The sequence below is a fragment of the Scomber japonicus genome, chromosome 24 (genome assembly GCF_027409825.1).
Source record: "Scomber japonicus isolate fScoJap1 chromosome 24, fScoJap1.pri, whole genome shotgun sequence".
Taxonomy (NCBI): Eukaryota; Metazoa; Chordata; class Actinopteri; order Scombriformes; family Scombridae; genus Scomber; species Scomber japonicus.
This window is the reverse complement of record NC_070601.1, coordinates 18,017,673-18,045,659: the sequence shown is the minus strand read 5'-3', so window position 1 is coordinate 18,045,659 and position 27,987 is coordinate 18,017,673. Positions and strand designations below refer to the sequence as shown.

The window sequence follows — 27,987 nt, the reverse complement described above, 5'->3', positions numbered from 1 at the left end:
CATGATTATTGCAAAATTGGAAAATAGAGCTACACTAAACACATTTAGCATCACATGCTGTTTGTATGTATATAATCTGCACCACCAGTCCTCAATGTAAAAAATCAAATGTACTTTAAGGTTTGTCAAGACACAAAGGTCAGGCTTCTAATGAGGATGGATAACATTTGTGTCTTCATGTTCAGCGGTACCTACTAAAGATGTGAATTGTAAAAAAAAAAGCTTCATAAATATACACATTTGGGGTGCCACTTCTTTTGTTTCCTCGTATCTTACACCCACATACGATGCCAGGGAGAGATTTAATGTTAGAATAGAATACATGTTTTAATGAAGTGAGACATGTTTTCCTCTCAGCCGTCAACTGTAGTGAAGTCAGTTTCCAATGGCAACAGTCTCAGCTGGTTCAGCTGTCAGTTAACTTCAGCATCTCAGTAGCTTCCTTTGATACCTCAGAGTTGTATTTGTTCAGATATGTGTTGTCCAAACCATGATAATGGTGCACAGTCACTAATGCAATTTTTCTTTGTTGGCCCACATAACAAAATACAAAGCAGAGAAAAAACAAAAAAGAATATTAAAGGAACTTGAAATTTCAAGTTTCAGTACTATTCATGAATACATAAAAGCTCCATTGCAGTTTTGCTCATGGAAAAATCTCAGTGTTCCGAATTGATGGACAAAGTTTGAAAATCTGCATATAAAAAAGACAACAGAAAATGACAATGTGTTTATGGTAGTGAAGAAACATGTCAGCCAGTGCAACAGTGTGGCTCGTGTGTTTTTAAAAGATTTAGGAGCCCTGTGGCAAAGACATCAGTATCAGCCTCGTTCTTTTCATGGGATTTGTTGACAATGAGAAAAATATAGAATTTTATCCTCAAAGATAAACTTCAGTAGAAATGTTGTGCTGGTAAACAAGTTCAGAGTGTTCAGATTGGGAATAATCTCCACACTTGCCTAATAGTAATATGATCAGAATAGAAAACATCGAGCAAATACTGATTTCAAACAGAATCAGAGCCAGTGTTTTATCCATTTGGGATAGCTTCTCACAAAATGACTTGCAGTATTTACTTTTCTCATTTCTTTGAGGTAGAAAATATATGTGTGGGAATGTATCAGCTTTTTCATCAACATAGAATAGTGAGTGGTGAATTCAGGCAAGCTGTGGACAGGATCATGTTGCTGCACTTGCGACTCCTGCTGGTTGTAGTAGCAAAGTCTTTTTGTTACTATACTTCCACCGCAGCTCAACAGGAAACACTAAGAGGGAATTTGATGCTCTGATGCTGACACCTCAGATAAACTTCCCTTTTAAATGCATGTTTGCAAAAAAAAAAAAAGGTTGAGTGGACACAGGATTTGGCAGCCATCATTTACATTGTGTTCATATGGACAGCTGACAGAAATGGTTATTAGCTCCCTCCTGCTCTTATAAAGGGAGGGAACTTGAGGACACTCTTAAGAAGCTTAAACCACATGTAACAGGAATTTCTAAAAGGAAATAGAACATGGCTTCCTCTACTACATGACATAAATATAATCTTTATTTCTGTTTACACATTTTTTGAAGGTTAGTTCTATAATGTTTAACAGCCTCTTGAAAGAGAAACATTTTGTTTGAGGCCACAAATGTAATATAAGGACCAACAGAAAAGTTGTTGACCGACAATACACAGTGATTTACAAATACAGTACAACTCTTCATTTAACAGCCCAACTCAGCTCTGCCTTGCTGTGACCAATGAGACTAATCCAGTTCAGACAAACTTGACTAGTCTATGGTTCCACTACAGTATTGGTCAGCTAATATATCAGGCTGAAATGCTACTATATCATACACATCATCATACATGCATACATACATACATACACGCCATCCACTTCTGATATGATGGAGAGACTTTTGCAGTTGTAATAACCTGGCAAAAATATATCTGCAACCTTGTCATGAATACTGTAACATGAAGTGTGATTTTTTCAGGTAGAAAATCTGGATTTTCCATACAAAGATATTCTGCATCATCTGAAGCCAGGCTGGTCTTCATGGTTCTCACTGGTGTTCATTTCTTAGTGCATAACTAAGCCACCAGAGTGGAATGATGGACCTGTTATTTAAAGGACCAATGGGTAGGATTTAGTGGCATCTAGTGGTGAGGTTGAAGACTGCAAACCAAATGAATGCACCTTCTCTTCCAAGTGTATAGGAGAACCTACTGTGGCAGCGAAGCTCGTGAAAAATGTGCAAAGCACTCTCTAAAGAGTCTGGTTTGTCCATTCTGGACTTCTGTAGAAATATGGCGGTGCAACATGGAGGGCTTCATGGAAGAGAACCTGCTCCCTCTGTAGATATAAAGGGCTCATTCTGAGGTAATGAAAGTACAACTATTCTTATTTTGAGATGAGTATACACTTAAAACATACCCATGAATATTTATATTCCAACTTCTGCCGTGTCTGCTCCACTACATGCCACTAAATCTTACATACTGCTCCTTTAATGGGACAAAACAGCCTGTCAATCAGTCAGTGTCCCACAAGTGAAGTGAGAATCTTGTGAAACAGGTTAACCATGCAGAGTCTGTCAGGTCCATTATTGTGTGTGTGTGTGTCTATGTAGAGAACAGGGGACCAGTAGAAGCAGCAGTGAAGACAGGGCCAGTGTAGAGTCCTGGTCCATCAACAGGAACCTAGCAACAAAAGAAAACAGGTGAATATAAAGGAGCATAGAATTCATCAGATAATTGATGATCTTATGATATTTTTTAAAGACTGTGTAAAGTGAATTCAGACATTTTCTTCTAAACACATTAACCCTTTCATGTACAGTGGGGCAAAGAAGTATTTAGTCAGCCACCAATTGCGCGAAAATCACACTAACCCTTGTTGTTGAATGCAGTTCCAAGCTACTTCCACGTTGGCCTCATTTCAGAGGACCGGAACTCGCCTGGTTTTACACAACTTTGAAGCCTAATTTCATATATTTGGCGATTTCTTTAATCATTCAAATTTGGCAGGGTGGTTAACAACACACTTTTCTGTGGTATGTCAAACTCAGAACACATATTTATTCTTACTTTACACGGACTTTAAAGCGATGGTTTGGTGTAATTTCGACCTAGCTTCATATGCACCATGAGGTCTCTCTAAACACCACCTCAGCCATTCATTTTCATTTGGTCGGAAAATAGTGGAGTTAGAGCTATCAGCCGAATGGCTTAGTATAGGTGCTGACGGGACCAGCAGTGTATCTCGTAAATGACCCCACTAATAATGCCTGGATTGTTATCAAACTTCTACAGTAGTACAAATGAAGGCCAGGTTTTTAAATCATAAGCAGCATGAAGTCTATGTTAAGTAACAGTATGGGAAGACATGAACTCTGTGTGGACATGAAGCTCAAACAGTCTGGTCATTTACATGATGATACAGTTAGACTTATAATAGGACTAAAGACTTTTTAAGACCTTCAGAGCTTTTTCAGCCTGTTTTTTCTTTTACTTCCTACAGGTTGCACAGGTATTATTTGTTATCACAGTTCAAATATTATTAGCTTTTAGAATTCATAACTGTATGTCATCAGTTGATACAATGTATTGACATAGTAAATATAACAGGAGGAGTCTACAGCCATGCTAGCAGCTCTGTGAAGCTGAAGGCTACTGTCAGCATGCTAACATGCTCATAATGAGTTCAACTAATGCTCCCAGATGCACTTGGAATGAAAGACATGAAATGAAAAAGGAAGAAAAGCCTTCTGGCTCATAAAGAAAAAATAGTATTGTTTTCTGTAACAAAGTTATAAAGTTTGTAATAAAGTTAGAGCAGCATTGGTGCTTTCATCTCCGCCTCTTCAAAAAGTCCTTGAGCAAGACAGTGACAGCGCCTTGCATGGCATCAGTGTGTGTGTGTGATTTAGAGACAAATTGAAAAGTGCTTTTTTCCATTAAAGTAAAAAGCACAAGATAAGTGAAGTTTACAGGAGTGCTTTCATGATTAAGTCATATATTTATTTTAGTTGTTGTTGATGCAGACATCTGTGTGTCCTCACTCCTCCTCTGTCCAGCCTGTCAACCTAACATGTTCAGCAGATTTGCTCATTAGTGTTACATTACAAAGTGAATTCTGAACTGGTGATGGCGCTACAAGAAAAGTGAGGGGTCATCAAAGTTATTCATACCTGAACCAATCATCGCAATCCATCCAATGACCTCAACATCTTACAAATCCATACAATTTCTATTTATACAGCCTAATATCACACATGCTTGAGGGCCTTTACAATCTGTAAAGTATTAAACAGCCTCTGTGTTTAGACCCATGAGGACAAACAGTAATGAGGAAAATGGAAGAAAGTTCAGAAGGAGCAGCTTTTCTTTACATTGAGCATTAAGCCTCCAGAGCTGCTAGCAAGCCTGGACAATCTTCCTCTGCATTAGTTTATGCATACATGAAAGCATGATGTCAGGGCAATAAGGCTTCAATTATTTATTAAGTGCATGAATTCATTTATATTTAAATTACATTCCAGCTGTGTATACAGACTGATGAAAACGTCTCTGAACTCTGATTTGAGAGTTTTGATGATGGGATGCAGAGTGCTGTCTAACACGTCAGTTCAAAATCTCCCAAAGGTGTTCAGCTGTGTTGAGATGTGGCGACAGTAAAGACCACAGCATATGATTCACATCATTCTCATACTCATCAAACCATTCAGTGATCTCTTGTGCTTTATGGAAGGAGGCATTATTCTAGAAGAGACCCCTCCCATCAATATAGAGATGTTTCATCATTGTCAGTTATGAATAGATGAGTCTCTTAACTACTGCTGCTAGCAGGAGGAAAAATGTTTCCAAGAAATGATTAAACAGCTCCTGCAGCACAAGCCACTGTCACACCAGTCTGTGTGTCCTGACAGCTAGCAAACACACAGAACAAGTACAGAGTAGTGAAAAAGTTGAGATTGACTGACTGAATGTTCTGTTTACAGGAAACAAGAACAAATATTCAAGACTGGTGTGAATAAAATGTAAGATTGTAAGACCTTTTCTGATGGAACCTAATGAAATGTTTTTAAGAGTAGCAGATCCTTTGATTTTATGATTGATCTTATGCACCTGACTGTAAGGAGAATGTCCACACAGAGTCAAAGAAGGTTAAATGGAATCAGGTTTTCTAGTTATTAGAAAAGATTACCTCTCCCAGAGCCTGCAGGGCGACTGTAGCTGCCATGGCCTTGGCATGTTTCTTATTGGGACTAGCTGTCTGTGGTTGGTAGTCCACACCATTCACTGTGACCTGGACACAACAAACATGGATGGATGATCAGGTGTCACAATTGAAGCATTACAGGATAGAATAAATAAAAGCAGCATGTGAATGATCACTGATACTGAGCTGGGTTGAGTTCCCTGTTACATACAGTGAGGGTGATTTATGGCACAGTAAAAACAGCCTGGAAGTATAGCTTGTTGCTTTTTGGACCATTTCTGGCCTGATCTGAATCTGATCAAATAGACTTAGATAGTTAATAGTTGCACAAAACATGAACACTGTGAATCAGAGGTCACAGCACAAGGACATTCTGAAACAGAAAAAACTGAAAATATATCAGTGTTTGATCAGTCCTGTATTAAATGGTCTGATCCTCCAGTGTATCAAAGAGCACGACTGACTCATTCTGAGTAGAACAACAGCACTTAGCTCTTATTTTCCAACAATACAAATGTTCTACGTCTTATTCTAAAAACATGTGATGCTGTTGAAGCCCTGGAGCAGAGTCAGGTAACAGATGTAATGACTGTGTCTTTCAGTCATCAGAAATATTTTTGCCAGTTGAAGAAAGAAAGAAAAACTAAATAAAAGCTTGAGAATCTCTTCACATGTGATACATCAGAGCTCAGATGAAGTAGAGAGATGAAAAGATGGAACAGTGTGCTCACACTTTTAAAATCAAAATGAAAAAGAGGAGGAGCACAGAATGAACAGAATGAACATGGCCCACCTTGAAGAGGAAATTCTTGCGGTGGTCAGGACCACTGTGATGAACCATGACGAAGTCTGGCTGCATTATCCGTCTCTTATTGCACAACTCAATGAGAGCAGACACTGGGTGTTTGCCTGTACACAGAGGAAAGGGAATGATGACATAAAGGGACCAGAAACATCTCAGAGAGCAAATTGACACTAAATCTCACACACTGGACCTTTAATCCTCTTTTTCTGCAGCACTTTATTGTCATATTTTACCTTATTTAACTGTTCTATTTTAGGTGTGTGTGTGTGTGTGTGTGTGTGTGTGTGTGTGTGTGTGTGTGTGTGTGTGTGTGTGTGTGTGTGTGAGTGTGTGTTTGAGCAGTGAATGGAAACCTTTTTCTTTTATGAGAGACAGCAAATGTGTATGTGAACATGCAATGACAATAAAGGCATTCATTCATTCATTCATAAATTCACCAGTTGGAAAAAGTGATCTAACCAAACAGAAGCTATCATTGTTCTATATCTTCATCTAGTTTGACTTTTCAAACACTGATCCCACTTGATGCCAGTGACTTAATCTCTCAATTAAGTTTGAACTGCTGCTCTTATTATAACCACATCTGTATTTATTTATCTATTTATTAAACATTTTTTAGATTCTCTCTTTCATTTTATGTGTCACATCATTTGCTGGTTTATGTTATTATTTATGCATTGCAGATTGAAGACTGAAGTACATTGAGAGCTAAAATGTATAACTACTACAATATTGAGTGTGATTGTGTCTGCTGTGTGTCTGTTACCCATTAGATCCTTGGTTACCACCAGTCCTCCTGTCTGTTTCTGTGGCTTCTCTCCTTCAGCTACTAGTCCTGAAACACACAAAAATCATCATCATCATCATCACCACCACCACCACCATTAGTATTAGTGGCATTATTCTCATCATCAATATAAAACATTGTCCCTAAAGAGCAGTGTGTATGATCAGGTGGAATGTGTACAATGACAGCAAAGTGACAGCAGTACTTTTCACAGCTCTGACAGGAAATGATTGAACTTTAATGTGTGATATGTCACTTCTGGGTTTACTGGTGCCAAATCTCTTCAGTAATGGCCACCACCTGAATTTCATTTACGCAAATGAAACTCCAGCATTTCTAGTTCAAAGGATGATAGTCTCTCCTTCCAGCAGGTACAGAGGGAAGTAGTGATGTGAGGTCTGGAGGAGCTATGACAGTCATATGGACACTAGTATGTAAGCAGCTCAGGATCCAGAGGTGAAGCTGTTTGACAAGTTATTCTTCACACACAATTATATCTGCAGATCATTTATTTAAAACACTGCTGATAAAAGCTGTATGACTTTAGACTGGCTTCAGACCTTTGCGGTCGACCTTGAAGTCGATAATGATGGGCTCTACAGTGCCCTCGCGGTTCCTCCCGAGGCCCTCTCCTGTCCTCCAGCCCATCTTTCTCATCAGGAACTCCCCGACACCCCCGGAGACCGGAGCTGCTCTGAGGAACTGGTCCTGAGCAAAGCACAGTGAAAACTCCATTACATCCTGATATCTCATACAGGTAGAAAGTAAGAAGAAGAAATCTATTCTAAGCTTGATGATGACAGTAATGTGGGATGTCTAGACAATCATAATGTGACATCATCATAATAACATAATAAACATAATCATGCACAATAACAAGTCAGATTGTTGTGACTCTAGATAACCAATGGTCAACTGCAGATCACTTGACACAAACATTTACATAATAAGTAACCCTTACCACAGTGTTTACATATAAAGGAAATAAGGATAGAGTCATATAACCCAGAAGAGGAGAAAGTTTGAAATACATTTTTAAAGTTTGAAAAGTTTGAAAATACTCAATAGCAAATCAAACATCTAGACCAGGGATCCTCAAAGGGTGGATTCTGGTCCGCACCCGGACCGTGGGACACCTTGGTCTAATCTTAAAAAAAGAAAACTCTTACATGAAATATTATTATTATTAAATGTGAGTGTTGGCGTGAGTCTGAATGACCCGTTTCATCTCTGGTATGGATGTGTGACTCCAGTCCTTCACCGAGTGTATTTTGGTCTCCATGGCAACAATGCGCTGATAGGCTGTGACTTGTTGGGCAAGCGCAGTTGCAGTGTGACCCACATTTTGATGCACAGCTCTACAGTTCTTTACTCCTTTCTTGAGTCTTTGTGTCTGTATTCTGTATTTTTAAAGACAAGTGTTGAGATTTGTTTTGGATGATTTGCAGGAGTTGTGAATTTTGTTTTATTTATTTGAATTTATGTTAAAACGAAAAATAAGTTTTTTTTGAGTATTTATTTGATTTTTGTTGTTTTTATGAGAAGGACATTTTTTAGTATATTATTATTATTTTTTTTTATGAAAGGGTTAAAATTAAAAATTAAATATAGTTGAGTCATTCGTATTTTTCTACTAGACACCACTATATTGTTAAGTTGGTAAGTTTGTTGTGGCTTGACTGACTAATAAACAGACCTTTGACCTTTGATCTAGACCCAACTCAGTGAATGTAAGTCAGGGGTTTTAATAGTGACATGTTCATCAGCAGGCCACCAACTACAGCACTTGTCTATTATAAACTATTGTTCTCAGTAAACATGGCAGCAAGAAGCTTGCTCCTCTAGATTCCTCCTGTAAAACATCTGTGTCACTCCGTAGGAAGCCCAGTTCTCCACCTGGACTACAACAGTCTCCATCCATGTGCAGCTGCTGCATAGGTGTGAAACTGGCAGAGCTCCTAATTCTTTTCTCTACATATATTATTGCCAGTGTCTGTCTTCAATGCTGAGCCTCCCACAGCTTAGATTATATGTGTGTGACATCATCTCAATTGAAAGTCTTTAGGACAGGCAGTTTTTATTACAATGAATGTCCATCATCTTGAAGACAGAGCTAGCTCTAATAAAACATCCATGGTAACCTCTGTGTCTACTCATGCAGTAACACGTACTGAAATGCACAGGAAACTTCCAGAAAGAAAATGGGGAAAAATGTTCCCTATAAATAAAATAGAATGTATTAAAAGCTCATAGTAAGTTACCTTCTTCAGCCATGCTTGTGGTCCACTGTTGGACAACTCCTCTGAGCTGAGGACCTGAGCTCCTGTAGAACCAGTGAAAAGACCAGGGACAGTGTTGGATTGGGCCCATGCATCAACCTATAAAATAAAAACCCATTACATCACACAATCAAAGACGTGATCACATGTAGCTGATGGTGTAACTGAGCAGAGAAACATGAAGCAGAGCTGATATTATAACTGAGGCATACTGCCTTTTTGGAAATATTAATATAGTAGCTGAACATTTCTAGAGCTGCAATGATTAGTTGATTAATTGATCTGATCATTGCATTACATATAACTATTTTGAAAATCAATTCATCATATTGAGACTGTTGGTTGGACATTTACACATCTTGGGGTCTGGGGAATTTTCATCACCAATTTAACCTAACATTTTAAAGACTAAACTACTAATCAATTAACTGAGAAAATAATGAAAATAATTATTGATAATAATCATTAGTTGAAGTCCAATCATCACGTTCCAAAACAGCTGGTTGGAAATGGGAAACATAGAGGGATTATTATATGTACAAATACTAGAAATAAACGTATGTACATTGGCTGATGACCCCCAATGCTTACTGTGTGATTGGTTTTTATTTATAACATTTCTTATCAGTCTAGAATAAATGACAACAATAGTAATTAGACTTAGAGTCAAGTATGACGAGGTCAAAGCACCCACCTCTAATCACAACTAAACTATCTCATTCATATGTGATGAAGTATCTGCAGGTTTACTCCTCTCTCTGCAACTCACTTTAACCTTAAAATGTAAAAATAGAACTGTACACTAAAGGTACAGGAAACTACAAAACAGGAACATTTTCAATGTGTAGATTATGGAAGACGTTTTGACATAGAAATGTTTTAAAATGTGCTTCAATGTGGTTTCTTTCTGGTTCACATGCTAGGTTTGAAGCCCTTCTGGATGTTGTATCACAGATTCAAACTGGGAAACTCCAGCTGACCTTCCCCTTTGGTTGTGACTGACAGTCAACTATAGAAAAAGTGTTTCTTTAAATTCTGTGTTTCTGTTCAAAATGAACAGAATGAAATGATCAGCATATCATTAGAAGATGTTTTAACCCTTACATACTGTTCATATTATATATTATCAGTGTTATAATATAATAACATATAATTATATGTTATAATTAGTCAGTTTATAACATATAACATTCAATTTATTAAAAGTGAAGAATGCAACAGCACTTGAATGGTAAGCTTCATGATAATCTTTAAAAATGTGCAAAAATGTATACCAGCTGCACAAAAATAAATGATCATAAAATTTAAACAAAACATTTTTAGGACACTATAGGAAAGACATACAATTTCAGACTTAAAAAATGTATTTTATGTGGTTTTAAATTGCTTTCAAATGTCAAAATGGGTCAACAGTATGTAAAGGTTAAAGTTTGAAATATTGAAATCAGCATCAGCCTTAACAATCCTGTATCAGTATCTAATCTAATAATGTCATCATTTCTAATATTTATGTCATATGTCATATTCCTGTGCAAAGCTAGACAGAGCCAACAGCATGACAAACTGTTCATTATCTCAATATTGATTTCATTATTGTGAGTGTATGTGTATGGATGTATTTCTGTGCCATCTGAGTTTGAATATGAATTTCTAAGATTGAAAATTTTCAGTATTAAAATCAGACTTTAAATGTTAAAATCATCAAATTTCACTGAAATTTTTTTTGCCACTGAATTTTTTTCAACATTGAAAAAAATTCAATGTCTCAATTCAGCCAATGTCTAACCAATCATGTTACGTTCCATTGGTCATGTGACGACCAGAGTAAACTAGCTCTCAGTATCAAAATCAGACTTTGAATTTTAAAAACCATCAAATTTCTAGCACTGAATTTTTTTTTGCCTCTGAATTTTTTTCAAGGTTTGTAAAGGTGTGTAAAAAAATATCTGTGTCAAAATATTCAGTTTTTCAAAATTCAACATGTAAAGAATTTCAACACCCCAAAAAATCCAGTGTAAAAAAAATTCAACATCTCAAAAAATGTGATGGTTTTTAAAATTCAAAGTCTGATTTTGATACTGAAAATTTTAAATCTTAGAAATTCGTATTCAAACTCAGATGGCACAGAAATACTTCCATATATGTGTTAATAATAATGGTTAAGATATGTGGATTATACCTGCTCCTGTGCCCGGCTGAGCATGCAGATAGCGCTGACATCATAAGGATTCTCTGCCAATCGCCTTTGAGCTTTGATCCTCTCAGTTACAGCCTGAGAGATATCTACAGGCTGCAGAGACAGACAACACATGAAGATGAATTAAACACTTCAAACTGTACAAACTGTAAATGTCTGCACACTTACAGACATACAAAGCTGAGTTAAAAGGTACAAACTTACAATATTAAGACTAAAGTATACTTCTCACCTGCAGTGGTGGGTCAGGAAACACGCTGTCACTTTCTGCCACAAACACTGGCTGTTCCACCACCACTGGTAACACTGCAGCTGCTACACTTTCACCTGATGAAGCAGTGGGTGTCACTGTGGGGGCAGCGGTCAGGGTCTTTCTGGAGGCAGCAGCAGCTTCATCTGCAGATTTGTCAACTGGAACCCATTCTCCATATGCACCCAGTGTCTCGCCCTCCTGGACAGTATAACACATTACATTACTCACAAGGATATTTAATGATCTTATGATGGCATTCACATATATCATTTGTCACATTTATAACCCTAACACAAATGCACTTACTGTATGTATTTGGATACATATACATTTCATTCTTCAGGCTCTGTGCTTAAAGACAGTGTAAAGTGAATGCAGACATTTTCTTCTAAACACATTAAATAGTTCATAAATGTATTTCTAAAAAAGGTGTAAAAAGCATTTCAACCATTTAGATTTGAATTGTGGAGCTAGGCTTCACAAACTGTGTTTCAACATTTCTGTGTTCAGGATTTAGTGGGCAGGTCTGACAATCATAAACCCGTCCCTGCTGCTGTAGAGGTATAAATACATTACCATGGATACTAATAAAGAGGTGGTCAAAGTTGAGAGTGAAGAGGAGTAGTCTGTCAATGTGAGGGACAAAGAGGTGACCATGGAAGTGAGGAAGGGTTATCTGAACCAAGGAAAAGGACTAAACTCAACACTAAACACAAATCCTCTTCTATTATCTGAACATAACCAACATAAACTCTAACTCACATTCCTGAAGTCTGCCTGAAAATGTGATGTAAAGTTATCTGTCATGTAAATACAGGAAGAATGGTAGAACTTTAATAGCTGTGTGATTATTTCTTGAGGAGATATTTCATTCTATATTTTATTATAATTTCCGCTACATTGTGCTCTGTAGTCACATTTCCCAATGTTAAGAGTTAATAAATGTATATGGTAACTATGTCATTGTTGTAACATTATTAAAACTTTCATTTAAGTGTAGATGTTGAATCAATATGAAAGTTAATGTTTGATGGACTCAAATGAATGCATAATCCTGAACAGAATATATTGTACATGAAATACACAGATAGTGACAGAAATTTGAATTTGAGTTCAAAACTTAATTCCCCAGTATAGAAAATGATTTGCCATCTCAAGTCAAAGTAAACCACACTTTAAAAGTCCTTGAAACAAAGAAGTTAAATATCAGTAATAAAACTGTTTTATCCAAACTTATAAAACAGTCTCAAGGAGATTTCCCTTTAAGCTGGCCTCCACAACTTAACACGTCTCTTTTCTTTGTGTTTTGGCATTATCCACATTCTGAATGTTGAACTAAGCCATTACAGTCTGGAGCAAACACACACCTATCCAAGAATGTGAGTGACAGGCTGTCTGTATAAAATGCATACATATAACTCAACATGGACACAGTCTTACAAGATCTGAACTACATGTACATGTATTACAGTCCGTTTACCTTCTTCCGATGCTGACATCCTGAAGACACTGGAAACTCTTTGGCCATGCCTGCATCACTACGCACTGCTGGACGAACTGTGGTGTTCTGGAAACATTACAGAAAAAGACAACTGATGAGCATCTACATTCACACATTAGTAAAAACAGTTAGCAAGTATTCTTACATTTGGAACCACAGTAGTGTCCAAAAGTCTGAGAGAACTTTCCCATTCATTTCAATGGGAAATGATACCAGACTTTGGACCGTTTGTATGAGGCACATCAAATAAAAACCAAAGCTAAAGGCAGGCAAGCCTAACTCTCATAGATAGTGAGCTATTATTACTACTTCCATGTTTTCTTGTTATTTCTCAGCTGTAACATAAAGTGCTATCATATACTTGACTTTATTTACCACACATCCACATACATCACAACAAAGGAAACTCATTTCTGTAAGACACAGTGTATAGTGAGTGTGTGTGTGTGTAGAAGTTACATTGATACTGAAGCTGATGGCTTTTTGCTCTCGAAGAGCTGATCCTCCAAAGGGTTTCCCATCATCCTCTTCATCTGACACATGAGGCATTGCCACAGGAAGCTCTCCTTTACTGTCCACAATCATCTTGCATTTCTATAAACACACATAGACACACAGCAAATGAAGTACTGTCTGGTAGAGTTGTAAAAACCTTTTCACCAACCAACAGTTTGGAAGTTTCTCATTGTGCTATAAACCCTGTAATCCACTTTACTGTGTGTTGCTGGATCTGAAGTGCAAGAGACTTGGCACTTTCAACCTGTATATAACTACACTGGATACAACAGACAAGTTATAAGGGTAATCTTACATCAGTGAACTCCTTAATGCTGATGCTGTTGGCCTGCTTTGCTACTTTCCGCTTCACTTCCTCCAAAGCAGCATTGTTGGGTTGAGCGGGGACAGGAGGTGGTTTGTTGGTGATGGAGGGCAGTGGGAGCAGTGAAGACAGAGTGCCTATGTTAGACAAGGCTGCTGTCATGGTGGCTAGGAAAAAACAAAGTAAGCTAAAAGTTAGATTAAAGCTTGTCAATAGTTTGTCTCAGAAGAGGACTTTCATAACAAATCTGTAGTGACATCAAATCAAGCTAACTGTCAAGATGTCCACCCAATGACATCAGTTTCATTAGACTTCATATTAGAAACTCCTTCATATATAATGGAATACAATAAAACAGGAGCACAAACTAACCTCCAAAACTATTTTAACAAAAACTGAAAATGATTATTACCATTATGAAGGTTAAATTACATAAATCATAATTTAATCATGATTAACAGTTTTTCATTCAGTTCTATCAGAGTCAGTTCTTGGACGACATACAATATATATAATATACAATAACTGGATTAGTCATTATAGAAAACAGCTTACAGGAAGGAGACAAAAGTCAAAGTCATACCAGCAGTCATACTAGCCATAGCAGCATTCATGGCCATACTTGGCAGGGCCAGGGGAAGCACCGTGGACCTTAGGCTGGCAGGGATGGGCATACCTGCTTTGGCACACATGGCAGCAGCATTAGCCTTGGCAATTTCCAACAACTGGTCTTTATCTGAGGAAACACAAAGAATAAAAGGATCAATACAAACTATGAAATAGATGTATTGATGTGATAGCTGTTTCAAGCAAGTTTCCTGACTATGTATGGTTCTAAATATGTTCAGATATTTTCCAATAGATATCTGAGCAGATATGAACCAAACCAACTTAATAATTGCTAGACTACATACTCTAGCTATGAAAAAACACCCAAAAAACCCCACCAAAAAGTCAAAGTTTCTAAATCAGAAGTTCAATGGCAGCTTCAAAGGTTAGTTGTTTTTTACTTAAACTTACTTCATTCAAATGTAACCGCGGTTAACAACATTCTGAAAATGTACGTACAGAGGATATAAATGATGAATTTCATATGATATCACACTCCTCACTGAGTTTGACTGGCTAAAGCATACCAACTCGTTTCTGCTATGAGCTATCAAACAAGCAGCTCCATTGGAAATGACTGATGATGTCACAGACTGTCAGTATTTATGGACTTTGAGATGAACCCAGAATATATAGCTCAACATCAAGCATATACTAAACAAAGCCTAAAGGCATAAATGGCATAAATGGCATAAATGGCCACCGCTTCTCTACAGCAGCAAAATCACAAAAACCTTCAAGATGCTGATGAACAGGTTTGTAAAAGTAGTAAAATATGCTTCATGTGCTTGGATGGTTAATGTCATAGTGTCCCTGAGAAACATGTGGCTTATTATGGTTTTGAATTCTTTCCATCATATTGTGTGGTTCTTTATCATTACAGCAGTGTTTTCAGTTATTCTTCTAATCAGGACTCATGAAAGAACATGTGTCACTCAGGCAACTTTTTCATATGTTGACATCATGACTAATACCCTCTTTATAAATAATAATGTCAAAACATGGACCAGCAGTAGAGTTAGTCCATGATTTCATATCATCTGACCCAGTTCACTGATGCGTTGAGGGCTGCTGATGGAACTGCAGTGTTTCCGAGTGGGTGATCTATTTTTGCGGAGGATGAGTACAGGGGAATGACTCGGCTCTCGTTTCCAGCGGTCCCTCTGACTGTATGTTGCTCTTCTTCGCCCCCGTGACACCGACCGTGAGCGGGATCTCCGTGACCTCCGGCCCCCTGATCTGTACAGACGACATGTACATCCATTTATTTACAACATGTGTTAACCAATCCTTAAATGTGTTAAATCTCAAGTGTTGCAGGGTCTCAGGTACACATAAAGCCAAAGCGTAAAATACACTATGATAATCGGGGCATGCTCCACATGAATCATAGGGTAGTCAAATATGCTGAGTGGACAGCTGGGCTATACAGTCACAAGTTAGGCATGCACAGCAGTTAAAGGAACTAACCTGAAAAAGATATGAAAATAAATGTTAAAATGAAGTGAATATAAAAAAGCATGTGAAGTGGCTGATTACTGACAGATCATTTGCAGAGGGGCAACAAATGATTACACATGATTATAAAATACCTATCATCTCCACTACTGATTCTGTACTTTTATTTTGTATTGTTCTGCCTAGTCTAATAATGGTCATAGTGCTTTATTTTGCCAGTGTGAAGGGGTTTACATTTGACTGAAGGGGAAAGAAAATGTACGGTAACACTTTACTTGAAGGTATCGTCATAAGAGTGACATGACACAGTCATAACTGTTACATGACACAGTCATGAACGTGTGTTACACATTATGTCAATGTCCTAAACCTTTATGACGGTTGTCACTAAGTGTCATTCGCTTTTTGTAATGACAAGTTGACATTGTTTGGGATATCCTTATTATGACAACTTGACATTAATCAAAGTGACATTACCAGAAAATGCACCTATTTTTGTGTTTATGGCAAGTTGACATAATGATTATTATAATTAGATGTGCAAGTTTACAGACCAATTCTAGCACTTGGTCATAGATGTTTGACAAGATACAGACAGGATACCCACAACTGACTGTCATGACACCATTATGACAGTATAATGAAGAAATTAGTAAAGTGGTAGCATTTTGATTTTTCATTAACATATCATGAAGGAGTCAACTTGTCATAATCAAGACAACCCAAACAATGTCAACTTGTCATTACAAAAACCCAATGATATTTAATGACAACAGTCATAAAGGTTTATGACATTGACATAAGGTTTATGACGTGTTCATGACTGTGTCATGTAACAGTTATGACAGTGTCATGTCACTCTTATGACGATACCTTCAAGTAAAGTGTTATCAAATGGAGTAATGTTCTGGTTGTTGTCAATAAAGATAGTTCTTAATGATTCAGGCTGTATGATAGGGCTCGTTGTCATGCAGAATACATTTGGGATCAATCAGATACCTCCTTGACTGTATTGCAGAATGGATAAGAATGTGAACATATGAAGAGCATAATTCACCTTTTAACTAGTTTGCCAACATGCAAACTTCTGCTCAAATGTTACCAATGTACCACTTCAAATGGTGATGTTTACGAGCTGCATCGGCTAACAGCTAGCTAATATTCTCATCAAAATGATACTTTTGCTTCACTAGCTATTGAAGCAAAGCAAGCTAGTTTCTCTAACTAGTGAGCTACAATCAGACTAGCATTAAGGTACTGGCAGATCTGGAAACATTTACAAATGATTGGCTTCTTGGGCTTGTGTATGGATAAGGTTTTGTGGAACATGCCTTCATATAAAAAATGACCAGAAAAAAAGGTAATGGACAAGTTTCTATGCCTCTGTGTGTGTCTGTCCAAACCAGATAAAGAGTCTGACTAGCCTATTGCTATTAGCAGACTCCATTACCACCTGATAACATCCTGGAATTGGCCAATCACAGTCAGCTTTGTCAATTTCATGCCCACCTCCTGTTACCACGGCAGCCAAAGACAGCAGTTACTGAGCCAAAATGGAATCCCCTAATAGTGAGACCCACTCACAGGTTACTGGGCAGAAAGGAATTCACTAATAAGAAAAAGGACTCAGCAGTTACTGGGAGGAAATGGAATCCAAAAAAGGGAGTAAAGGATATGAATACTTCTTCCATCACTGTTGCATTGTGTGTCCAGTGTCCATTTCCCCTGTTAATAGCACTGGATGTGATGTCACAGTGGGATAGGGAGAACCAATCAGATTAGACTTCTCCGATAGAAGAATTCTGATTCTGATGTGTATATTTGTAAGGTTTTGAGTGTTAGACCTGTCAAACTCATTGAATATATAGGCTAAAGTTGTGTTTGAAATCATATACTAACAAACTACTCCAACATAATCAATACATATAAATGAACAATTAAATATGCTATTACCAGCAGACTGTTCTCAATGAAGTACATTTAACTAAGACAGCGTAGTATACCAACATGCATATTTTGAATATTCCATTTTAAGCAGATGGATTATTTCAGAACATCTGACACAGTCCTTTTTGAGTGTCATGGTTCTGCCTTTGTTGCTTTTAAAGTTCTTGAAATACACTTGGTGAAGTTGAGTTCCAGCACCTTACCACCTATCTATCAGTGTGTTTGTTAATGTGCTGAGGTGATGGAGGAGATGATTAATGGTTTCACCAAGTCATTTTTGATCTCTCTACTCCACACTGAACCTTACATTGTAGAGGCTGTGTGTTTATGCTGGTTGACTTTTCTCACAAATGTTCAAAAATCCAAAGTTTCCACTAAAATCTATTTCTCTCAGTCTACTTGAGGTGATTTTAGGTTTGTATGTATATTGTGTGTTTATTTTGATCTTACATGAATATTGTCTATCACATTCTGTTTGTCCTTATTTGAGACCAACAGGATAAAGGAGATGTTAGAGAAGAGAGAAAGCAGTTACTCTACCTTGACCGTGATCTTCTCTTTCTTGAAGGGCTGCTGGATCTGGATCCCCTCTTGTGGCTCTTAGATGGTGACTTGTTTCTTTTCTGCTTCTTTGATGACTTCACTTCTTTGTTCCTCTGAGGGGATTTGGATGGTTTCCTCTTCTTCTTTGCTGGTGATTTAACATTGGCCACCTCTGCCACAGAGGTTGACCTGGGGCACTCTGATGCTTTACACTGAGGGGGGCTGGGCTCAGTGGTCTGGTAAGGTTCAGTAGATGTAGACTGGTTCAGCATAGACTGGGATATAGTAGAACCTGTAGGTTTAGCATTAGACCATGAATGACATTACAAACTTATGACTTCTGGTGTAGAGAGAGCAGCATCATGGTCTAAGCTAGATATGCAACAATATGGAATTTATGGCCAACAGTTACAACTGAAAGTGATAACAACAGCACAGTCACTTTATAAATGAACTCATTTCTCTTCTTTGTTATTCTAACCTATTATTGTTGTGTGTATCTTTTTTGTCATGCATTATTGTTGTGTGTTAGGGAGAACAGCAAAGTAAGAATTTCATTGCATTGTCTTGAACCACCATGTTTTTTACTATGCATGTGATAATAAACTTGAATCTAATATTGTAATGATAAAACACACAGTTTTTGTCTGTAGCCTCAAGAAAGATTGGCAAACTGTGAGAGCTTAGAAAATGTTCCTGCTCATTTGACTCATTTCTCTGAGTTACAGCACTCGAGTGAGTCCAATACAACACTGTTCACTTATGTCCTCACACACACACGCATGTGCACACACACACACACACACACACACACACACACACACACACACACACACACACACACACACACACACACACACACACACACACACACACACACACACACACACACACACACACACTATGATCAAGTATTATAACTGGCTTACATGTTATATCATTGGTCTTGTTCTCCCCTGTTTAAGTATACATATTTTGGTATAAGCTGATTTTTCCTCTACTCCCTCCACTCCGTCCATCTCTGTGTATTTTATGCCTCTACTTGTTTATGTGCTGTCACTCAACACCAATTTAAAGGAATCCCTCCCTTTACTGTAAACTACACTGAGGTCAATAAACTGGGTTATGCCAACATGGGACAGGATGATGTCATCAAACAGGCCCTACCTTGTCTTTCTGTTGTGTCCTCTGCTTGCTCTTGTTTTGTCTCTGCAGACTTGCCACTCTGGTCAGAGCTCTGCAGCTCAGTGCACAGCTCTGTGTGCACCTCTGCTCTGATGTTTATTCCTGTCTGGCTGGAGAGCAGCTGTGACAGCTCGAGGTCCTTTGAATGAACCTGGCTGGACTGTGAGGATTGATCCAAAGTTTCCTTCTTCTCTGAGGAGCTAACAGCAGCCACATCATGGTAGTACAAAGAAACATCACAATGAGAACATGTACCATGTAAGGAGCAATACTGCTGCTTTTCTCACAGTATTTATTATGTAGGTGTCAATCTACAAACTATAATCAAACCATTACCTTATTATACCACAGCTTTCTTTAAGCTATTAGACCCAAAGCTGAGGATGTGTGAAGAACCCTGACTAGGTATTAGTATGGTTAGAGTTTTACTGATTCTATTACTCTTATCAACACTCTTTTAGGTCTTTTTTTATTACCATAAAATGAATAAATTCAGAGCATTTATTCAGATCATTTCAGAGTATCACTTTGTTTCTACAGTAGCAGCTGTAATGTTTACAACAGTAAAGCCAGAACATAAACTCAATGACGGTCACTACCACTAATTCATCTTGTTCTCTACAGTGGTAGTATGGACAGACTGCTGCTGGTATAGAGAGAGAGAGGCTGCCTCCTGCATGCCAGTAACAACTTACCACATTTGAATATACTGCACATGACAGCTAGTCTGAATACTAACCCTACAAACAGTAAGGCTGTTTTTTTTAGGTTGTTCATAACTATTTATTGTCAGTGCACTACTATATACCAGCAGTAGATGAATATGACTTTATGCTTGTTAAACAGGACTTTTGGTAAATATCTCTCACTGACTTTTTGCTCCTGAAGGTTTTAAATCACTGACAGTTATAGTAATGAGTGATGTCATAAACTCATAGACTATCTGCTGTCTGCTCTCTGTGTGTGTGTGTGTGTGTGTGTGTGTGTGTGTGAGGTGGAGAAGCTCAGCACTGCCCTTGTGCAAACACAGGCAACGACACAGAGAATAGAGGTGAAATGTCTGCATGCGCTTTAATAATAAAACTGTATTTCATGATCTTTCTTTCATGTACTGATAAAAGAAAGAGCCATATAAATCCTCCAGGTTCTTACTTATTTATAACTGCTTCTAATTCAGAGCCAGGTTCTTGGGGGGAATCTCTGACTGCATTGGCCAGTCAAATATGTGCATGTTCACATTTCATGGCAGCAAAACTGTAATAATAATATAACGGTGACGGTAAGTGAAGGATTTGTCTTCATACCTGGACCAGACCCTGTGCTGCTGTGAACCAGACCGGGAACGACTTCTAGATTTTCGATGGTGATGTCCAGACCGAGAGTGAGAGTTCCTCCTCACTGAGCAGGAATGGGAATGACAATTGGAATGTGACTTGGAACGGGAACGGGAACGGGAATGACGACTCCTCCTGTCATAGCTTTCCTCATCTCCTCTTTCTTTATTGGAGCTGTCCTGTTAGGAAGCAATAAAGACACTTGTTGCTTTTGTCTTTCCCCGTCATTGATGTCCAGTATGTGTGAAAATGGTTAGATGCTGTTCATTAAGTCACCTCACACCAAAGATGGACCTCACAAGTATGAGAATAAGTTTTGTTTCTTAGGGATAAGCATGCAGTGTTTATATTTAAAGTTAAAGTCTGTGTAAAGTAAGAATAAATATGTGTTCTGAGTTTGACATACCACAGAAAAGTGTGTTGTTAACCACCCTGCCAAATTTGAATGATTAAAAAAGTCACCAAATATATGAAATTAGGCTTCAAAGTTGTGTAAAAATCAGCCTCTTTCTCTGCTCCCAAACGCTGTGGGAGTGTCCACCGAGTTCGCTGAAACCCTGCCCCCTACCAAGTCACCTGTCAATCAAATCATTTCTTTTTTTTTCAATGTATACATGGTTCTAATTCCTAAAATGATAACTTGATCACTTTGATGAGGTCTGTAGATTTAAAGAGCAGGACAGGGACACAGAGACACACAGTCATCCTAGCATGCATAGCACAACTGAACTGTGTAATGCAAAAGAAGAACCTGGCCGGAAAAGACAGTCACAGGCCTCAGAACATGAGATGTCATTAGAACTATGTCCTGTAAACATGATCAAACCAGAACGTGTGTGTTTTCATTCTTTTTTTGTATGTTTTTACCTGTTTTGGGATGATATCTGGCAGGTCTTCTCGGCGCCGTGGCGATGAGCTTTGACCACGTTTACTATCCTTCTGCTTTGATACGCATTCTGAGTCCGAATCTGATGAGTTTCCCCTCCCTTCACTTTTCCGCTTCCTCTTCTTTTTCTTCCTCTTTCCTGTTGACCGTTTGTGGCATCTGGATTTACAGCTGTTATCTTCACCTGGACAAACATTTCAGCAGCTCTTTGCTATTACAGCATGTCATACATATTGTATACAGTAATATAAAAGTTATACCTAGAGATAATGTATAGATCATTATATCATTTGGGGATTTGAGTAGTCACCTTTGCTAATGAGCATGTTATTATATTCTATAGAGGAATGCTGTGAAGAAAGACAAACACTTACTTTGCTCCTTATTCGCCGCTGTTGGTGTTCCTCTTCTATGAAGCAAAGATAAAACCTGAGTTAGGCACATTTGAAAAGCAGGTATTAATAGTTAAATGGTTGGAAACCAACTTTTTTGTCCACATATTTCCAAAATAAACCCAACCACTGACACTACTTTACAGCTGTGTATAGGTAGTGTGCTATAGGATCCACCAGGCAGTGATAGAGCAGAGCACTGAACTGTTCATACATCTGTCCAGTGTGTGTCTTCCCTTAAAGACTGTGTAAAGTGAATTCAGACATTTTCTTCTAAACACATTAAATAGGTCATCAATGTATTTCTAAAAAAGGTGTAAAAAGCATTTCAACCATTTAGATTTGAATTGTGGAGCTAGGCTTCACAAACTGTGTTTCAACATTTCTGTGATTTAGTGGGCGGGTCTGAAAATGAATAGCATAACCTCCCCTCTGCTGCTGTAGAGGTATAAATACATTCAGCACACACTACTACTACTACAGTCTACAGTTAGCCAGTTAGCTGAGCTAGCAGCTGAGTTAGAAACAGAAAGCTCTCAGACGTAGCGTCCATGTTTCTGGTAGAGGTGGTGACTTTGATTGACAGGTGACACTTGGTAGGGGGCGGGATTTCAGCGAACTCGGCAGGGCACTCCCACAGCGCTTGGGAGCAGAGAAAGAGACTGAGTTTTACATGACTTTGAAGCCTAATTTCATATATTTGGTGATTTTTTTAATCATTCAAATTTGGCAGGGTGGTTAACAACACACTTTTCTGTGGTATGTCAAACTCAGAACACATATTTATTCTTACTTTACAGGGACTTTAAATGATTTTAAACAATAACATGAGCCTATTTATTGCTGCCTGTTGTTCTGATTTGTATTTTACACTTTCATATATTGTTACTCTGTTGTTGTTGTTACATGCAGCTGTGTGATGCTGTTAACTGATCCTGTCTTGGCCAGCTCTCACTTGCAAAAGAGGTTCATCTCAATGTGACTTCCTGGTTAAGTAAAGGTAAATACTTACAACTTAACAAAAAGCACAACTAGCAAGGCCAACTTATCAGCCAGTGTTATCTTACTGCAGATATATGATTGAAGAATAAGAATAAGAATAAGTTGATGAACATTAAGAAACAGCGGGTCAGATTTACTAAGAAAAATGCTTGTAGTCAGCAGCTCATTACCCAGTGACGCCTAGTACAGCCACACACACACACACACACACACACACACACACGGCAAATCATAAGTAAAGCCCTCACACTCTGATTGGACACTGGATGTGAGGATTACAGCAATCCAAACTAATCTGAATATCATAATATCCCATAAATGTTTCTGGATCAGGACCAATCCACTCACTAACATTTAAATGCAGATGTTTGCTCTTAAAATGACAGATGTGAGATACTGTGCTCTGTTAGAGCTTTGTGAGAGAGTGATTGTGCAGCAGTCAGTGTGTGATAATGAAATATGACAGCATTATATCATTATAACACCACTAACTTACTTCCAGTTGAAAATCTAATCTATTAGAAGGAAGGAAAGCAATAGAAGATCATTAGCTAGCACTAGTTAAGATCTCCCAGATATGCATTATTATGAGGCGAAATACTTTTAATACCTAAAATAAATACCTTTGTCTTTAATATTACATTATAATTATCATGTAATGTAGTGTTAAGAGGTCGTGGTCATTTTGCATATTTCTGTGAGATGAGGTTGACGCCCGTTGTGACACCCCAGGGTGTAACATATGAAACACAAAGTGCTGCAGACATGAAGCAAACAAACAAACTGGATCAACTGAGATACATTCAGTACCCTTTCTAAGCTCTGTCACTGTTACATAGTTCTCCTTTAAGATAAGACTGAGTGGTTAACATACATGCAACATAACCACAACATCCCTGTTTCAACTCCAGCTAGAGACCTTTGCTGCATGTCATTTCTCTATCTCCCTGTTTCTTGTAATCCTCTATGCTATCTACCTTCAAATAAAGGCAAAAATACCCAAAAGCACAAGATGAGACACCTGCCTCAGGTTAAAATATATACAATTATTTGGTCGGGGGGGGGGGGGCAGACACCCTCCCTACATTTAAGAGTAGGCTTAAAACTTTCCTTTTTGATAAAGCTTATAGTTAGGGCTCTTTGAGCTGTTAGCTTATGCTGCTATAGGCTTAGACTGCCGGGGGACCCCCATGATGCACTGAGCTCCTCTCCCCTCCTCCCACTCTCTCTCTCTATCCATCCATCTATATCCATTAACATTCATGTACTATTAATGCATTCAATAACCTAAACTTCTTCCCCGGAGTTGTCTGTGCTTTCTGGTCTCACAGGTAATCTGGGCCTGTAGACTTCCGGATGACAGATTCCAGTCCCGGACCTTCTTGTTAGTTAAAAGGGAGTTTTTTCTCATGTGGGAATGTTGGGTCTCTTTAAAGTTAAAACCTGAAGAGTTCGGTTTAGAACCTGCTCTATGTGTAAAGAGCCTTGAGATAACTCTGTTGTGATTTGGCGCTATACAATAAAGATTGATTGATTGAATTATTTCTCAATTAAATTTTTGAGCAATTTCAACTGATAGTCAGCCACATTAATAATGAATAGTCAATTAATGTTGAATTGATCACATACAGTGAACACTTTCCCATAATAAAACCAAAAGTACTGACTTGATTTACAGGCTGTTCAACACAAAGAACTGACAGAGCAGACTCAAACACAAAGTTACTTGAATTATAAATGAAATAAAACTAAATAGAGACGTCATCTCACACTGCAGAGCTCCTGTGTGTAACTATACAACAACTAGAATCAGACAGAATCCACACATTAAATACAGCAAACAGCTTCATTAGATTAGTTTCTACACTCCAGCTGTCATACAGCAGCACCTGGCTGTGATCACACTCTCAACCAAATGTCACTTTCTCCCTTCAGACTGTGTTGATGGCTGGAGCCAAGAAAGAATCCAAATGTTGAAGCCAGTAACCAATATCACAGCAACATAGTGTCAGCTATTTATTCAGAGAGAGCAGTGCTTTCTTTTTCTAGGAATGCCCTGATCACACTCACACAGTTACCACGGTTATTATAGGTAACCAAAACTAAGACTAAAACTAAAACTAGCTATGAAAAAATCAATTGGTTAACTGAAATTAAAATAAAAACTAAACGAAAACTAAATAAAAACTACAATAAACAATGTAATGTCGTTTTGTTTTCTCCCTGGATTACTGCCTGTCCTGCAGCAGCCACTATGCTACATGCATATTTGGTGTCACACATTCTTTCATCTTTTTCAGCTTCTACAAGTCAAGGCTTTCTCTTAATACCTGAAAAACTTAAACTAAGACCAAAACTAAATAAAAACTAAACTAAAACTACTAAATCACTTGTTGAACTAACTAAAACTAAACTGAAATAAAAAAGCAAACTGAAAAACTAAATAAAAATAAAAACTAAAGAAAATTTCAAAACTATAATAACCTTGACAGTTACACACACTGACACCTGGAAGCCACCCAGTACAACCAAAGTCTGATCCCCTGGAGCAGGTGGGGTTTAGGGCCTTGCTCAACGGCACCTCAGTGATGGTAATGAGGGAGGGGCAAGTGCTAGTTCTTCACTTCCCCCACCCAGATTCATCCTGCCGGTTCGGGGAAATGAACCAGCGACCCTCCAGCCATAAACTCGTTTCACTAACCTTTAGGCCACCACTGCCCAGTCTGACATTTAAAATCTAGACAATCACCAACCTTATCTTTTAACAACAGTATCAGTGAGTAACCCCATGCATTCCACTCATTTCTCATTCTAATGTTATGATGGAGTTGTGTAGAGTACATATATATATATATTTATATGTATGGTAATGTGTCACCTGCTCTGATGTTTACTTCTTGCATCCAGTTCTGCTGCAGACTCTGAGCTGCTCTCCTTCTCCTGGTTCCTCCTCTTCTTCTTGCTTTTGTGTTTTTTGTGTTTTTTATGTTTCTTCTGTGAGCCGCTGCACCTGAACTCTTCCTGTTTGTTTCTCTCTGATGGAGTTTTCTCTGCTCCGGCCGTCTCACTGTGAGCAGACACTCCTTCAACAGCACTGATGATGGACAACACAAGGAAATACATTAGTTATCACAGCTACACACAGCGTTTGTGACAGAAAACATGTGCTTATAGATGAATAAAAATGATTCAAAGATCATCTTCAAGATGTTTAGAGCTGAAATGATAAGATGATTAACTGATTCCTGTCAACAATTCAATTATTCACCAACTATTTTGATAATTGATTAATCGATCTGAGTCTTTTTTTCAAGATTTTTCTTCTTCAGTTTCTTTAAAGTAAACAGTAAACTGATCTTAAAAACAAGACATAAGAGACATATTTCACCACTTTCTGGACCAAATATCTAATTGATTCATCTAAAAATAATAATTTTTTAAAAACAGACAGACTGATCACTAAAGAAAACAACTTATGTGCATAAATGTGCGTAATAGAACCCTGAACATGCATTCAAATCTCATAACACATTTAACTTTAACTGCAGGGGAGTTGAAGCCTGGAGGGAAATGATGCTGTGCTAACATCATATGAACATTAATATTACATTATTACATTTCAGGTTTATTATTTGTTATGACTCAATAACTGCAGACTTGTTGCAAATGGAAAATACTTTCCAGCTTGTAGGAAGTAAAACACACGTTTAGTCTCTATTAGTGTGAATATAAGACGCATAGAACAATGTGAGTGTGTCAGCAGGTATAGAGATAAAGACTAGATGATACATAGATAAACATGAATGCTACACTGTCTCCTGCTTTCACACTAACTCCTCCCCAGCTACTGTAAAAGGAGCTTTATTTACACCCAGTCAGCTACACTATAACACATAAACAGCTGTCTCCGAACTCTAAATCCAGAGCTAATGTTAGCTTGTGTGGTAACATTTGATAACAAAGCGTCAACCGGTCAGTACAGCTGTAAACTGTGCGTGTTCACACACATTCAGCCGCTAGCTTCTTTCTGTCATTTAAACGTCGCTAACATCAAAGTGAAACACAACGTTAACATACGCTTTATCTTCATTCTGGTCTTCAATTTCTCTGATCTTATTCAATATAAAATCTTGGAATATTTGCTCTATGTTCGCTGCCATGTTTACGTGTGCGCCTAATTGGAGGTCCGGGTAGGAACTGTTTTCTGTAGGTGCGTTCCTTCTTCTTCGTTGTTGGGTTTTAGCGGTAGCTTGCATCTTAAATGTAGCAGTGCAGTGGCACTAATGATGTCCTCTGGAGTTAGTTAGTTTTTAAGCGTTTAATATGTTAGATTCCCTTCATTGACTCTGTTCTAGTCATTACGAAGCTTTCTATCCTGCCTTTCCATCACCACACCACAGTATTTACTCCTGCTCCTGAGAGCTCAACTCTTCTCATTTCTTCTATCATGTCTTTTCTCTCTGCTACTTACTACTCATATTATAATATTATAATAAACCAGAACATGTTCTACAGTTTCTGATACATGGGAATGATCACAAAGCTGTCCTATAATGTACTGTATACAATTCAGATTATTGAGTCCCATCCTTAACCTGCTCATGATTGTCTCTTTTCTTTTTCCTTCCCAGCTTCTCATAATATTAATACCAACTCTATTTTGAATGGAATGTAAATGTCTCCTGATTCCAGTGCTTTCTTCCCATACAATACTCTGTCCTTCTGATAATGAGAGACTAATATGTGTGTCTAACTCAAAGAATATGACCTCATTT

General features: G+C 37.9%; 1 protein-coding gene across 1 annotated transcript; it reads right to left on the bottom strand.

Annotated features, from left to right (window-relative positions):
• Positions 1 to 1,541: 1,541 nt before the first annotated feature.
• LOC128354484 (protein SON) lies at positions 1,542 to 27,382 on the bottom strand. The gene is made up of 20 exons (XM_053314710.1): positions 27,290 to 27,382; positions 26,091 to 26,306; positions 22,193 to 22,227; positions 21,800 to 22,002; positions 20,903 to 21,111; positions 19,581 to 19,798; positions 18,411 to 18,705; positions 15,511 to 15,704; positions 14,440 to 14,592; positions 13,848 to 14,023; positions 13,496 to 13,630; positions 13,016 to 13,102; positions 11,515 to 11,733; positions 11,265 to 11,375; positions 9,068 to 9,184; positions 7,367 to 7,514; positions 6,786 to 6,854; positions 6,008 to 6,123; positions 5,200 to 5,301; positions 1,542 to 2,693 (listed from the first exon to the last, which is right to left on the bottom strand). Exons 1-20 carry the CDS (start codon positions 27,370 to 27,372, stop codon positions 2,616 to 2,618), a joined length of 2,964 nt encoding a protein of 987 aa, XP_053170685.1. The 5' UTR covers positions 27,373 to 27,382; the 3' UTR covers positions 1,542 to 2,615.
• Between the last annotated feature and the right edge of the window lie 605 nt (positions 27,383 to 27,987).